At 39.7% G+C, this 16251-nt stretch overlaps 1 protein-coding gene across 2 annotated transcripts in view; it reads left to right on the top strand.

Annotated features, from left to right (window-relative positions):
- Nucleotides 1-16251, top strand: part of dre4 (SPT16 homolog, facilitates chromatin remodeling subunit dre4) — a 165252-nt gene that overhangs the window by 15251 nt on the left and 133750 nt on the right. For both annotated transcript variants that reach the window (XM_067157313.2, XM_067157314.2), the window contains exons 2-4: nt 564-668; nt 2082-2243; nt 12042-12194. In XM_067157313.2, coding sequence (XP_067013414.1) covers nt 564-668; nt 2082-2243; nt 12042-12194 — 420 coding nt within the window. The remainder of the gene's footprint in view (nt 1-563; nt 669-2081; nt 2244-12041; nt 12195-16251) is intronic.

Raw genomic sequence — 16251 nt, 5'->3', positions numbered from 1 at the left:
CTTCCTTCTTCATTTCTGGTCAAGAGCAAACATAATTTATGATAAATTATTTGCAACTCCCGAGTGAAATCAAATTTAAATTTTGATAGTGGCGGCAGCACATAGTCATTTGTTTTCTATGTGTCAGTATGAAAAATTTAAGATTCAAATTCAGATTGAAACGAAAACTTAGTTTTGGTGAATACAGAAGTGAGCGTTATCCAAGATAACGTTATCAGAGTTTGGGAAATCTAAGTTAACGGGAAAAGTAATTGACGTTGGTAAAGTAATTGACGTTGGTGAATATGGGTCTAATGCTGTTTATGGCTTGCCTTGGTTTATAATGATTTTAAAGATAAAATGTGTGTATCTGAAGGAGACCACGGAGCTAGTTATAAATGATCATGGAAGTCTTTAATTCATAGAGGCTTGCAGATTGAATGCTGAAAAGCGTAATATTCTATAATGATGTATGTGTGTATTAGGCCCTGTTGAGAAATGCTGCATAGAAAAATTGTATTTGAGAATATACTTACCTGAAGAACTTAAGAATTGATTGTAAGTCCGTCTGTTTCTTTTTATAGGATCCTGAAAATGGTGCCGATGATGGGCTTAGCAAGATTGATGCTTTGGTATCAGCCGTTGGTGTTGATGAAGATATTGTGTACAGCAAGTCTACTTCCCTTCAGGTTTGTTACAATTGTTATGTCTGATGTAAATACCTCATTATGCCCTTCTTAAATTACTAAAACAAATGAGGCAAAATTGAGGCTTTGTTTTAACTCAGAAAGATTGTGGAAAATTGTGATTTGATAATTAAAAGTAGATATTTTCATTTTAATAATGCATTGCCTTAGGAGAATATTCAATGCAATAAATTAATTTAAATTACGAAGTGTTCCTTATTGGCCATACAGTCCAGCTCCATGGTTAAATGATTAGCTTGCTGGGCTTTGGTCACAAAGTCCTGGTTTCGATTCCTGACATTGGTTAATTTTGCTGGCTCATGGGCTGGGTGTATGTATAGTCTTCATAATTTCATCCTCATCACGACGCGCAGGTCGCCTTTGGGCATTAAATAAAAAGACCTGCACCTGGCGAGCTGAACCTGTCCTCGGACACTCCTGGCACTAAAAGCCATACGGCATTTCCTTGGCTACATTGTCTGTTTACTAACCATGTGAAGATGGCTTCTGCTTTTGAAGGTGATGATAATTTATGTAAATATAATCAGAGTTCTACGAGCGAAAGTCACTGAAAATGTAGAAAGAATGTCAGAATCTGGGTAAAGGAAAAGGGTTAGTGGTGATTCTTACATTACGTACAGAGGTGAACGGGGAGAAAAGAAGAGTTTGGGTGGAGGCTGTAAATGTGTGCGGAAGTTAATACTATCACTGAAAAATGGTGAAAGCATTTTGTGTTTTCATGTTTTGGCCCAGTATTTTGTGTTCTGTTCACCTCCGTCAGTGTTCTCCGTAGGATCTTTTTAACGGGCATACCGCGCTGCCGTTTCTACAGATCGCCTGGCTAATGTAACCTAGGTGTGTGCTAGTTACATAATATTAATACATATTTGAGTCATTGGGTGCTCCAAATTAAAATATAAATACTGTAAAACTGCTTATTTAGGCCTAAGTGATAAATCTTGATTGTTGTCAGCATAATTGCTGAATCTCTCACCAACTCCACCACTGTTTCCAACACTGTTTGTGAATCCAGCACCAACTATGACTATAGCTCCACCATGGAGCCCAACTCTGTCTTCGGCTAGCCTCCATTTTTATAGCTCAGGTGATGTGAACTAGAATTTTCACGAGAACATTCTTGTTGAATCTCCAAGAAACTTGCTGGTAAGCCAGTCGACGGAACAATACACGGAAAAACCAGCCATATCCTCCATGCCAGCTGGGAGTTTGCTACTCAGCTGATTCACTGGTCTGGCATGTAACAATATGTTAATTTTATCCTCCAAAAATGTATTTCCTATCCTGTCTCTTTTTTTCCACTTTAAGAAAATGTTTAGTCATTTTTGTGTGCATCCATTCAATTGTTATTGAGGAAGTTATTAATTTCATCTGTGAACACAATTTTGTTTGTTCCAGACGTGGCTTCTGGGTTATGAGCTGACAGATACCATCATGGTTTTGACAGCAGAAGCTATTCATTTCCTGGCCAGCAAGAAGAAGATAGAGTTCCTTCGCCAAGTGGAAAATAGCAAGGACGAGAATAGCGTGCCTCCTGTGAAACTGCTTGTGCGAGATAGGGTTGGTACCTTTCTGTTAAAGATGTTGCAGGTAGTTCGTTATTAGGTCTCCAATATAAGACATTGTAGTATTATTATTATTATTATTATTATTATTGTGCTTTTACGGCCGCATCGGACAACTGTAGTCAATTTCTGTCTGGTCTTCTATGATGTTTTATGTTTTTGTTTATGTTTATGTTTTTCTGATCTTCCAGTATTTCTTCATTCTATCTGATCTTTGTTGTCGTTCTTCTTCTGAAAATGCCCTTTTAGTTGTTTCTCTTTTATCAAATTTTGGTAGGAATCTAACTTTACTATTCTATGAGCGAAAGTCACAGAAAGTGTAGAAAGAATGTCAGAATCTGTAATTAGTGTGTTTCATATTAGTCTTTATCTCTTTAGTATAGAACAGTATAGCGTAGTTAACAGTTTAGCATAGCATAAACTAGTACAATACTGGTTTAGTAGTTCAGTGTTTAAAAATAGCTGTAGTTTTATTTATGTCCGTGTATTGGGTAGTGTACTTAGTTCGTGTGTATTTAGCATGTCTCACTGTAGTTGGGGAAAGACAAGTGGCAAGAAAATGACCCTGAGATCAGTGGAGTGTTACCCGTGTAGGCCATAACCTCCTTCCTGCACCAGCATTCAGTGATGTGTTATTTCCTCATTCTCATTTATTCTTAATAATGTATTCTCTTTTTAATGTTGGATATTGTTAGTAAGTGGAGTTTTTCTGGATTTGTTTTCAATCCCAATTCATTAGCTCTTCTGAGTACGCTACTACATTTTACGAGGGCTGTTTACCATGGTCGTATTGCATCAGCTGTCCTTGTGGTAGTAGCGTGCTGGCAACAGGGGTAAAGCAATGCTTCCTTGTTTTGCGAAGCTTCAATTTAGAAGAAAAGCCATGAGGAGTATAGTCAATAATCCAGAAACGGTCTTGGTCATCTAAATAAAATTTTACTGTAGTTGAATCAATAACTCTGCACATCCACTGACAGTGTTCTCACTAGGACCTTTCTAATGGGCGCACCGCCCGGCTATCATAACCTAGATATCTGCTAGTTACATAATATTTCAAGTTGCTTAACGTCGCACCGACAAAGATAAGTGTTATGGCGACGATGGAATAGGAAAGTGCTAGGAGTGGGAAGAAAGCGTCCGTGTGAAAATGGGAAAACACATAAAACCATCTTCGGTGCTGCCGACAGTGGGGTTCGAACCTTCTATTTCCCGAATGCAGGCTCACAGCTGCGCGCTCCTCACTCGCTCGGTTTACATAATATTAATACATATTTCAGTCATTGAAAACCTACAACCGGGTCATTGATGGAATGAATGAAGCCCCTCTTGTGGCGAGGATAGCAATTGGGAACATGCATGATCCGGGGTTTTAATTAAAAATATGCTAATCTGATTCAAAATTGCATGCAGAATTCAAAAATGCGATCAGAATGTACAAATAATAACTCCAAACATGATAAAAATCTACGAAAATGTCACGTCACGCAAGTACGCGATCTCATTGACCTGACGTCATCGTACAGGTTGACTGAATTAGCAGACGAAATAACACGTAGTGTGCTGTGAGAAGCAGGATACACTTCGCGTATTTCTACTTTACGTTAGTGTCTAGTATGGTTAAATTCGAGGTCTATACATTGGATAATAATCTGAGTGGCATATTTTAGACTTAAAATGAATCCTGCGCAGACAGTGAGGCAGAAAACTTATAAATGGTGTAGAGTTCCGATGTGCAATAGCACATCGCATACCATCCCAAACAAATTGTTTATAAACGTTCCAAAGACGCTAAAACTAGGGAGAAATGGATTTTGGCGAGCTGGAGAAATGCTGGTGATATATCGGAAAAGTCTACAGTTTATTTTTTTGAAGATTTTAACGTAAGATGAATTTGTTTGAATTTTCAAATCACTTTTCCATGTCAGCTGTTCTAGTGGTAAAACTTTAAATTTTAATGTATGATGCTTTATTTAAATGCTTCAATTACATCTTGGAATATGAAAGTAATAAACAGTGCATTAAATAATGCTGATTATTAAAGTATTCTCCAAACCTCACCTATGTTTTGGATGATCCATGTCAAGATAATAAATCAAAGGGGTTATGAACCATTTTGACAGCTCTATTTCTACCAATATATCTTGGTATGGGACAGTTATGTATGTCTTTATTGAAGAGCTTAATTGGTAAAGAAATTTAGGCTATATCTAAATACCCTATAATGTAACAAAGAATAGGCGTGTACATCATGAAAGGAAACGACGTGAATTTAACAAATGTATAACTCTACACAAAACCAATGCTTGTCTGTTGGAGTCTTATAAGTTAACAATGCTCAATTATAATAATTATCAAAATATTAATGAAATAAATAGCATAATTGCACACAGGTGAAAATAGTGATGTAGGTGTTTAAAATATAATCCAACTTAGCCTAAGTTTTAGGTTATACAAGCCAAGTCAATAAACCGAAGGGTAAAAATACCGCGCGAGTTGGCCGTGCGGTTAGGAGCGCGCAGCTGTGAGCTCGCATCCGAGAGATAGTGGGTTTTGAACCCCACTGCCGGGCATCCCTGAAGATGGTTCTCCGTGGTTTCCCATTTTCACACCAGGCAAATACTGAGGCTGTACCTAAGGCAACGGCCGCTTTGTTCCCATTCCTAGGCCTTTCCTGTCCCATCGTCGCCATAAGACCTATATGTGACGGTGTGACGTAAAGCAAACAGAAAAAAAAAATTAAAGTCACAGCACCCAAAGACATTCCTGTATTGAGCGACTAAAATGTCACCAGGACACTTTTCTTTCCTGATATGCTCAGCTTGTTAAAAGCCAAATGTAATTAATGTTACTGGCTTTACGCCCCGCTAACTACTTCTACGATTTTCGGAGACGCCGATGTGCAGGAATTTAGTCCTGCATGAGTTATTTTACGTGCCAGTAAATCTACCGACACGAGGCTGACGTATTTGAGCTCCTTCAACTACGACCGGACTGAACCAGGATCGAATCTGCCAAGTTGGGGTCAGAAGGCCAGCACCTCAACAGTCTGAACCACTCAGCCCGACTTGTGAAAACTAGATGAAGTCATATTTACCTTTATCATGTTTAACTTTTTCCCTCCACAAAGATATTTAATTCTCTTTCATGGGCCCCGGAAGTGGGTAAGCCAGTTGTCCCAACCATAAATATATATTTTCTGGGGAATGATAGATTATAGCCCTATAGTACTATGATCTTTCTTTCTTTCCTTCTTTCTTTCTTTCTTAATCAGTTTATCCTTCAGGGTTGGTTTTCTCTCGGACTCAGCGAGGGATTTCACCTCTACCACTTCAAGGGCAGTGTCCTGGAACGTGAGACTTTGAGTATGGTGATGCAACTGGTGAGGAAGGCCATTACCTCGCTCAGGCGGCCTCACCTGTTATGCTCAACAGGGGCCTTGTTGGAGGATGGGAGGATCGGAAGGGATAGACAAGGAAGAGGGAAGGAAACGGCCGTGGCCTCAGGTGCCTGGAGGAGAAGTAGGAAAATACGAAAAACCACTTCGAGGATGGCTGAGGTGGGATTCGAAACCCTTCTACTCAGTTGACCTCCCGAGGCTGAGTAGACCCCGTTCCAGCCCTCGTACTATTTGTTTTCAACTTTCATGGCAGAGCCGGGAATCGAAACCGGGCCTCCAGGAGTGGCACACATTAACCACTACACCACAGAAGCGGACTAGTACTATAATGCTACCTATATGTTTATGTTAGTGCTGAAATCCGATTTCTTACTTTACTAATGCTGAAAGCCCGAAAATGTAATGTTATTCTTTAATAGGGGAATCAGTCTAGAAGGAAATGTTGAAAGTGATGTGATATCTATCCAGGTTCGTTGTTATTCTAATACTATGGGTTACAGTACATTGCACGCATATAAAAGACGCCACTTACAAACTTGCTTGTTATCCGCGAATTTTTGCGGCCACAAAAGTCACTATTACCGGGCGAGTTGGCCGTGCGCGTAGAGGCGCGCGGCTGTGAGCTTGCATCCGGGAGATAGTAGGTTCGAATCCCACTATCGGCAGCCCTGAAGATGGTTTTCTGTGGTTTCCCATTTTCACACCAGGCAAATGCTGGGGCTGTACCTTAATTAAGGCCACGGCCGCTTCCTTGCAACTCCTAGACCTTTCCTATCCCATCGTCGCCATAAGACCTATCTGTGTCGGTGCGACGTAAAGCCCCTAGCAAAAAAAAAAAAAAAAAAAAAAAAGTCACTATTTTTCAAGAATGATGACATTTGCACATGGTAGATTGACTGTGCTGTTTGGAAGCTTTCTTCTGTCATTTCGAAGTTATTCGCGATCATGAATAATAAACAATCGGCTTTTAGCAACGGCTGGTAGAGCTGCATGCGGTACTGGATCGTGACGTCACAGCGCGCCGCTTACGTCAGAGGCCGTTTCACTCGCCTTGCGGAGAGGCACTATTAAATATTTTTTTAATGGTAGAAAACAAGGCAACATACCACAATGTAATACGTTTACGTACTATTTCATTGGTGTACTTTTCAAAAAAAAATTTTGAAAATGATGCATGTTCCCAATTGTGCCAGTTGCCGAAGCCTGTCGCACTCAACTGGGGCAATGATTAAAGACTGATAGATGAAATAAAATGATATTGGAGAGTGTTGCTGGATTGAAAGATGACACGGAAAACCGGAGTACCCGGAGAAAAACCTGTCCCGCCTCCGCCTTGTCCAGCACAAATCTCACATGTATTGACCGGGATTTGAACCACGGAACCCAGCGGTGAGATGCTGGTGCGCTGCCGCCTGAGCTACGGAGGCTACACTTATTTAAGTCATTATGTGTTCCAAATTAAAATGTAAACGCTGTAAAACTGTTTATTTAAATGAAACACCTTCATTATCGTCAGCATAACGGCGCGAGTTACATTGGAGTTCAGCTTATCACATAGTGCGTGCGCGAGCGGTGTCTGGATTAGCGTGGAATAGCACTCGATTCCGCGGGACGTAACAAACCTATCTGGCTCTCCACAGCAACTGAGTGTACGAGCAGTGGAACACTAGAACGTCTAACTACTCTGTAACGTCTTCGCGTTAACACTAAAATAGTTCATTTTTGCAGTTAATGTATACGTGTCTATTGTTATTGTTAATGGCCTGTGGGGAATCAATTGAAATTTTATCATATTTATTTTTTACGTAGTATTCCCCACCCGGCTACTTATTCCTAGCACCCAGCTAACGAAAATTTCTGGGGAGAAGATTGCACTGACCACGAGAAGGGTACCAGTAGGTAGTTACAATATTGTGTAATAAAACCAAAAACCATTCCCATGGCACTTAACGCCGTTGAAAGGGCCTTGGCCTGCCTAGCGACCGGTGCTCAGCCCGAAGGCCTGCAGATTACGAGGGGGCGTGTGGTCAGCACGACGCATCCTCTCGGCCGTTATTCTGGGCTTTCGGGACCGGGGTCGTCATCTCACCTTCAAGTAGCTCCTCAGTTCTAATCACGTAGTGGACCTCGAACCAGTCCTCAGGTCAAGAGAAAAATCCATGACCTGGCCGATAATCGAACCCGGGGCCTCTGGGTGAGAGGCAGCCACGCTACCCCTACACCAAGTGGCTAATATTGTATAATACAGTATATTATTTTAGTATGGGTATCTTTCTTAGAATGGCTATATAATTATTTAACATACAATAAATTTTCTTTCTTTATTAATAATATATATTTTTTAAAAATTTGTTGGGTAGACAGCCTGCATGTTAGAATTGTCATGCATTTTGTATAAATTTGTTTGAGTAGGCTGCTCGTTCGTCTGAGTTCTGCATTTTGCGTAGCTTCCCGTGATATTCGTAACCGGGTAGTTTCGCCCATGTGTTGTCATAAATTGTTTGTGCTCTCCTGTTTGGTCATCACGACGTGGTTACTCGAAGCACTGTTGGTTAGTAGCGATGCCATTTTACTTTGAATTTTTCCTGTCTCGAACAGCCTGACATGGCCTAAATGGCAGGAATGCTAAACGTAAATTTGAGAATTTTAATACATTGCGAGCATAGGGAATCTGACTGCATATTAACAGCGCTATGAACCTACTACGCTGTCGTAGCAAGGGGAGAGATTATACTCCCACATGACGCGTCCCTGGTGGTGGTTAGGGGGGGTCCTAACCGGCTTGCCAGCAGACTTGAGTGAAATAAAATAGCTTTCGCGGACCAAAAAGCGTACGAAGAATACACCCACGCACGGTATCCCTTCCATGTCGTAAGATGCAACTAGAAGGGTCGACCAAGGGGTGCTGAATTTTGAACCATAAGATTACCTGCGATTAGAACCATCACATAAGGAACACAGAGTCTACTTTTCTTGCGATTATTACCATTATTAATACTGTAGGTCTGTGGGTGGATCATTGTGGGTTTACAGTACCCGTGCTTAGTATCCGTCACTATGACGGGAGTTCACCCTCAGTCCGAATTCAGCTGAAACCCCCAAGGAGAAAAGGGAGGCTACACTCGCTGGGGTGTTTCAGTATCTGGTTATGGATGTCATGGGTCTGCGTTCTGAGGAATACCACGAGTCTGGGCGTTGCCTATGATTAGTACATTATCTGCGAGTTGTACCACAATGTGAGGAACACTGTGAGTCTACGTTACTTGTGATTAGTACTGCTACATGCGGAATACCATGGTTCTACTTTACCAGCGATAAGTACCATTATGAGGGGCATTGACCTGGATTTTGGACCCCTTTAGATAACAAGCATTATCGATTCAGGATTGTGATTTGGAAGCAGCCCCCTTGGTCAGTATATACCATTGTTTTAAGTTAGTTTCTGGGACAGAGGGGCATTGCGGGTCTGATCCACCGATTGTTTTAAGCTCGTAATCATTGTTCGTCGTCTTGAATTTTGGTCAGTGGATTGATTTTGGAATTAATTTTAACTTTCAGTATTGTGAGTTGGATCCGCTGATTGCTTTACATTCGTATTCATTCATTCATTCATAAGTTTTGAATTCTGGTCATTGGATGAATTTTGGCATTTTAAGTTGTCATTCCATTTTGTCTCATTTTGTACCATTAGGGGCCAATGACCTAGATGTAAGGCCCCTTTAAACAAGAAGCATCAACATTATCAATTAACAGTGCTACTAGATATGTTGTATAGGTCCCTCTCCTCTTGATATGTGCTTCCAACAGTAGCGTCCTCAATTGCTTAATATATAAGTAATAATAATAATAACAACGTAAACGTTTCCACCTTTTCAATACAAAAATATATTCACAGAATCAGAGCTAGCCATCAGCAAAATGCCGGAAGACACGCAAAATGAGGTTAGAACCGATGTTAAAAGGAAACTGACTGATATCCTCCCCAATTTAACCAACCCCGCAAATAACCTCAATAATAGAGAAAAAATTGCTGAACAAAAGCGCATATACGCCCTCAAGAAGAAAATTAAAGACAACGAACTCATCGTAACCAAAGCTAACAAAGGCAATGCAACAGTTATCATGGATAAAAAAGTATATATTAAAAAAACAAAAAACTTTTTCACAGACAGCTCATTTTCCATAATCAAAAAAGACCCCACCCAAAAAATTCAAAAACTACTTAAACTCTTAAAAACACTTCATTTTTATTTACTGAACAGGAAAAGTCCAAACTCATACATATGAACCCAGGACTCCCCACTGCTAGGGCTCTTCCCAAGATTCACAAGACCGGAATTCCCATCCGGCCAATTATCAACTATAGACCGAGCCCCTTATACAAAATATCACAATTCATCCAATGTTTCTTAAGAAAAAATTATCAATTCTTATCCAAAAAGTCTATTAAAAACACATCTGAGCTAGTAGAAAAACTAAACAAGTTCAGTTTGCAACCGGATCACTCCATCCACTCTTTTGATATTGTAAACATGTACCCAAGCATACAAATATCAAAATTAATTCCGATAATTATAAACAATTTAAACAAAAACAGCCACTTAAGCAAACTAGAGATACAAGACTTTATCACAATATTAAAACTTATCATCGACAATAACTTCTTCACTTTTGACAATGTCATATATCAACAAAATGGTTTGGCAATGGGGTCACCGGCCTCAGGTATCTTAGCAGAAATATACCTGGACTTCCTCGAATACACCAAAATTGACAACGAATTCGAAAACATTCTCTTCTGGGCCAGATATGTCGACGATGTCTTTGTAATCATGAATGAGAAATCAATTAACGCACCCACCACTCTCTTAAGACTCAACAATATTGATCCTCATATCAAATTCACACTAGAATCTGAATCAAATCAAAAAATCAACTTTCTAGATTTAACCATCACTAGAAACTCAGATTCTTTCAGTTATAAAATTTTCAGAAAACCCACTCAAACAGCCTCCACCATTCGCCAAGATTCAGTGCACCCCCAGTCCCACAAACGAGCCACATACAACAGCCTAGTTCACCGAGCCTTCAGCATACCTATGTCCAATAAAGATCTAAAAAACGAACTCAACACAATCCGCGGAATCGCAAAATTCAACGGCTTCAGCAATCATTTTATAGAAAGGATAATCAATAAACACAAATATTGCCCAAAAACTACCATCAAAAAAGAAATAACCAAACCTCTTAACATTTCCTACCTTCACGTTCAACAATGATATCTACAAGTTAATCAACATCTTTAAGAAACAAGGCGTTAAAATAGCCTTCAAAACCAACAATAGGAACATGAACGTTTTATACAATACTTCACACATCAACAAGACCAGCAGTTTTTTAAAATCAGGAGTTTATAGGATCAAATGTACCACCTGTAAAAAAACCTACATCGGGCAAACCGGGAGAAACTTCATTATCAGATACCTCGAGCACACTAACGCAATAAAATACAACAGGTTTTCAGCCATCGGCCAACACATGCAAGACTATAACCATAATTTCACCAATATTGAACAAGACATGGACATCCTCGTATTAGCAAACAAGGGCCCTTTACTCAACATAATGGAAAATTACTACATACACCTAGACCAATACTTTAATGCCAGTCACAATCTCAATGAAATCTCAGAGAAACCCAACATACTCTTCGATCTATTTATCACTTTCCTCAGAAACAATAATGCAGCCAACCTAAACTCAATCCTAAATTTAATCAAAGGTACTTTTCCAAGACAATTACACTTTCTCCCGCACCCTTCAGCCCCACCTTAAGCCCTCTTCCTAAGCCATATATAATTTTATATATGTCATTTCAATACAAGAACTTACTGATTTCCATGATTATAATTTTCGATAACACCCCATTTATACTTTATTTTTTGTTAAAAACCTCTTAGTATGTATATTCCTTGTATTATTAACTATTACCATAATAACATCTCATTTCATCTACCACATTCACTTGTTATTCTTTAAAATAACATTTTCTTAGGATTTCGCCAAAAGTGATCTTTGCTCCAATACGGCTGATGATGACCCCTAGATGGGTCGAAACTAGTACCGTGTAATTTATAATTTTGTGAATATATTTTAGTATTGAAAAGGTGGAAACGTTTACGTTGTTATTATTATTACTTATATATTATTCTCAGTTCAATACGGACCAAAAACATGAAATTCATAACCATTACTCAATTGCTTATGCGCAGAGTGACAACAGTGTTACCATTACTTCCTTTTCAGCTCTCGTATTAAGATTTGTACTGTAAATGTTGCTTAATTTTGGTAAACTGTAAGAGTATTGTGATTAATGTGTCTCACTGTTGTTCACAGACTGACGAAGATAAGGCCAATTTCACGAAGCTAGTCAATGCTATCAAAGGTAGTAAGAAGGGTAAAACGCTAGGGGTATTCTCGAAGGATAACTATCCTGGAGCTTTCATGGATGCATGGCGTTCAGCTTTGAAGAAGGAACAGTTTGAAAATGTGAGTATTGTTTTTATATATATGTACAGTAGAAATCTGTTATAGCGAGAATTCGTAATGGCAAAAAATTTACTCGCTGTAGCAGATTGTTATATCCGTTGTTTGTAAAAGTCGGGTGGAATACAAAAGTCCCATTAAAATTGGTATGAAAAAGTGATCAATTTGTTCAAAACTTAAGATAGTTTTGTGGATGATTTCCATACTGTGGTGTACTTGTTAGTGTTCAATTTTATTCTTAAAGATTGTAATACTGTTAGCATCACTCCAGAGGCGTCTGTGACGAATGTTCCTGTCGTTGGCTGAATGGTCAGCGTACTGGTCTTTGGTTCGGAGGGTCCCGGGTTCGATTCCCCGGCGGGGTCAGGGCTTTTAACCTTCATTGGCTAATTCCAGTGGTTCGGGGGCTGGGTGTGTTTGCTGTCCCCAACATCCCTGTAACTCAGACTTCACACCTAACACTATCCTCCACCACAATAACAATCAGTTACCTACACATGGCAGATGCCGCCCACCCTCATTGGAGGGTCTGCCCTACAAGGGCTGCACCCAGCTAGAGATAGCCACGCAAAATATTATTTAAATTATTATTACTCAGACAGTGTCACATAAATCTATGAAATGACAATACTGTTCTACGAATACAAGCACTTTTACAGATAAATCTTTCTGCTACTATTGATGGAATGTATATCTATCCTTTAGCCCCCTTTCTCGATACAGAGTCAAGGATGAGGTGAGATATTTTTCAGCCAGATGCCCTTCCTAATGCCAACCTCAGTTGAAAAGATAATGAAGAAATGGATGTAATATTATCACCTGCTGAAGGATGACATCGCTTTGCGGAGGAATTCACAAATGGGCTTTGCGGAGTACTTTTGCTAAATCTGCACCTGACTAAAGAATGGCTTGAGAGCCATGCCGAGAAATTAGATTCAAACACCAACAAACCGTGGGTTTCAGCCCGTGTCACCTTTGCCTTATTGCCTTGGCGCGATCCTGTCAGCTCAGAGGTTTGCATTTAAACCCCTCCCCTGGTAAAATTTTATTCTACGACTGGTGCTCTCATGCCGGTCTACAGCCACGTATGGATTTAGCAACAGTACTGCGCAAAACTCATTTGATTTACCCGCAAACTGATCTGATTGGCTAACTTCAGCAGCTGATGAAATAACAATGGTGTGAGAGATCTGATTATTTCTTTCAAATGGTTTATCAGTATGACCAACCCTTTAACGCAGATATACCTGGTTCACGTTGTTTCTGACCACTGTATAATACAAAACAAAATAATAATCATTTGGGAGGCAAGAAAAAACGTATCTTCATCCGATTCATCACTACCACTTTGATACTTTCTTATTGTTCAGTATTGTCCTCTATATATTCTCCATTTTCCTAATCAGAATATTGCTCTCTGGTATCACTTCGTACGAGGAAACGTTTAATTTCTTTGTCAACAAGAGATTAATGTGTACTTCAAGACCCTGTGATGGCTATACAATAGTGGAAAAGATCTTTCACACCATCATCATTATTTCCCCTTATCCAGCTCCTGCCGGGTCGGGGTATTTATTGGCACTTCTCCATCTTCCTCTTTCCTTCCACCATTCCTCTTCCACGATCTTGTCCCAGTCTAAATTTCGTCACCTCATGCCACTCTTCACTGGATTCAATCCACCTTGTTCTAGGTCTTCCTCTTGCTCTCTTGCCCTCGCACTTTGCCTCCAGCATCTGTCTTGGAATTCTATTCTCCATCTTCTTTACATGTCCAAACCACCTTAGTTTATTCTTTTTGACTCTCTCATTTAGCTTTCCTATCCCCACTTCCTTTCTAACATCTTCATTTCTCACTCTTTCCTTGTCTTTCCTATCATACTTAGGAATTTCATCTCGCTGGCTTGAATTCTACTCTCCACGGCATTTTTCACACCAGCAAAGCTGAAATATCAGATTGCTTTCAAAACATGTGAAATGGAGTGGTATATCTGCCATAGAGAACTTCCTTGAACATTTCCATGGAAATTCAAGTTATGACACTATCATAACTGCCAACTTTCCTGATTTAGACGGGAGACTTCCGATTTTCGATAGTTTTTCCCGCCTCCCGATTGTTCTATTATTTCTCCCGATTTTAGCTTTTTTTTGTGAACTTCAAACATTTGTTTTCTAATCCTGCCATTTCAGCTTTGTACGCTAGTGGCTGGAAGTCTTTCACTCATTGGCCGCTTTCAAATGAAATATCGACATTTATTAACACGAGAAATGTGCGTGGATATGTGATGTTTATTGCTACCTTACATCGCAACACGTATATAGATTGTCAATCACTTGTTCACACGTGCTATGTTTGTGTTCACATCAGTCTAGTAGATTCTAGAGACTCGTTGCTAGATTTGGAGTCTATTTTAGAAACTTAGTGACAGAATTTCAAAGATAGCGACTAGTGGCTTTTCTAGAGATTTTACGAGCCATTTGGAGATACAGTATATTAATCTATGCATTTGCTAAGTGATGGGATATAAGTGCATGATTGATTCACACGTGTAGAGTACAATTAATACTATTTTCGGAAGGCTTATCAGAGATGGATCATCTCGCTCGCATGTACTTCCTGTGGGGAATAGAGATATTTAATTTTTAGCCTTGTAGCAACAGTCAGTTTCTGGGACAATGAGTGTTATAATATATACCATTGTACTTCTGTATTGCCCAAGACATGTAGAATAATCAGTTTTGAACAATTGTATTCTGATTTTTCCTGATTTTTTGTGTTGCGAAGTTGGCAGGTATGCACTATATACCGTGCATATACGAGCTGGATAAAGTAGACACCAACAAAACATATGTACAGGTTTGGCACGCGGGCATGGCGTTCAGTAACATGTATGTACGGTTTTGGCATTGTTTGGATTGTAGATTCATGCATCAGATTCCTGAATTGTGAGCTGAAGAAATGCTTCTATTTTTTTTTAAACTGGCCATGGGGGCTTGAGTGGTTGTTATAACTGGGCACTGAAATGGTTAATATGGTATCGCCTACGGCTTCCCTTAGAGCAAACATTCCTGACACTGATCTCATAATATTACTTAAATGTCCTTTCACGTTCTGTGTAGAGCTACACTGGCCTGTGAGGTCAGATATCTAGTTTGTTTACTGGTTCTAAGTCTTCAAATCTTGTTGGTGGTTTTGTTTCATATCTCCTTCAGGTAATGATTCTTTCTCAAGGTCTTTATATGATAGTCTTATGCCCGGGTGCACCATTTTCTGTAAATATCAGGCATCACCAAACCGTTGTAGAACTCTTACTGTGGTATTGTCATTAACCTGTTGCATTATTGTTAATCCTTGGTTTCTAAACCATGGTTTCTCGATGCTCCTTTTCCTTGCTACTATTCACCTTCGAAAATTCATAGTAGTATTCAGAAGTCAGCAATGAGTTTGACAGTTTCTTTTTTTATAATTTCGCCAGCCCCGTGGTGTGGGGGTAGCGTGCCTGCCTCTTACTCGGAGGCCCCGGGTTTGATTCCTGGCCAGGTCAGGGATTTTTACATGGATCTGCGGGCTGTTTCAAGGTCCACTCAGCCTACGTGATTAGAATTGAGGTGATATCTCACTGTGAGACTGCGGCCACGGTCTAGAAAGCCAAGAATAACGGCCGAGAGGATTTGTTGTGCTGACCACACGGCACCCTGTAATCTGCAGGCCTTCAGGCTGAGCAGCTGTCGCTTGGTAGGCCAAGGACCTTCAGTGCTGTACTGCCATGGTGTTAAATTAGGTTTTCTTTAATTTATGCAGAAGGCAGTGATATTTTCGACAGTCATGTGTGTCTAATGTATCCAGTTCCCAGTTGTTTTGCCTCGAGTCATCGGCTGTCTTTTTATTTCTAGGATGAATATTATTTTTACACTTGTATAAACTAAGTTGTATAATCATCTTTCTCCTTGTCAGCATCATTGTAGTAATTTTGATCATATCTTGTATTACAGCGCTTTATATCTAAGACAAATTCATTTTGTTTCGTTAGGTTAGTTTATGCATTTGAAACTGAAATGCTCA

The sequence above is a fragment of the Anabrus simplex genome, chromosome 13 (genome assembly GCF_040414725.1).
Source record: "Anabrus simplex isolate iqAnaSimp1 chromosome 13, ASM4041472v1, whole genome shotgun sequence".
Taxonomy (NCBI): Eukaryota; Metazoa; Arthropoda; class Insecta; order Orthoptera; family Tettigoniidae; genus Anabrus; species Anabrus simplex.
The sequence above is the reverse complement of the archived record's forward strand: the minus strand, read 5'-3'. Positions and strand labels throughout refer to the sequence as shown.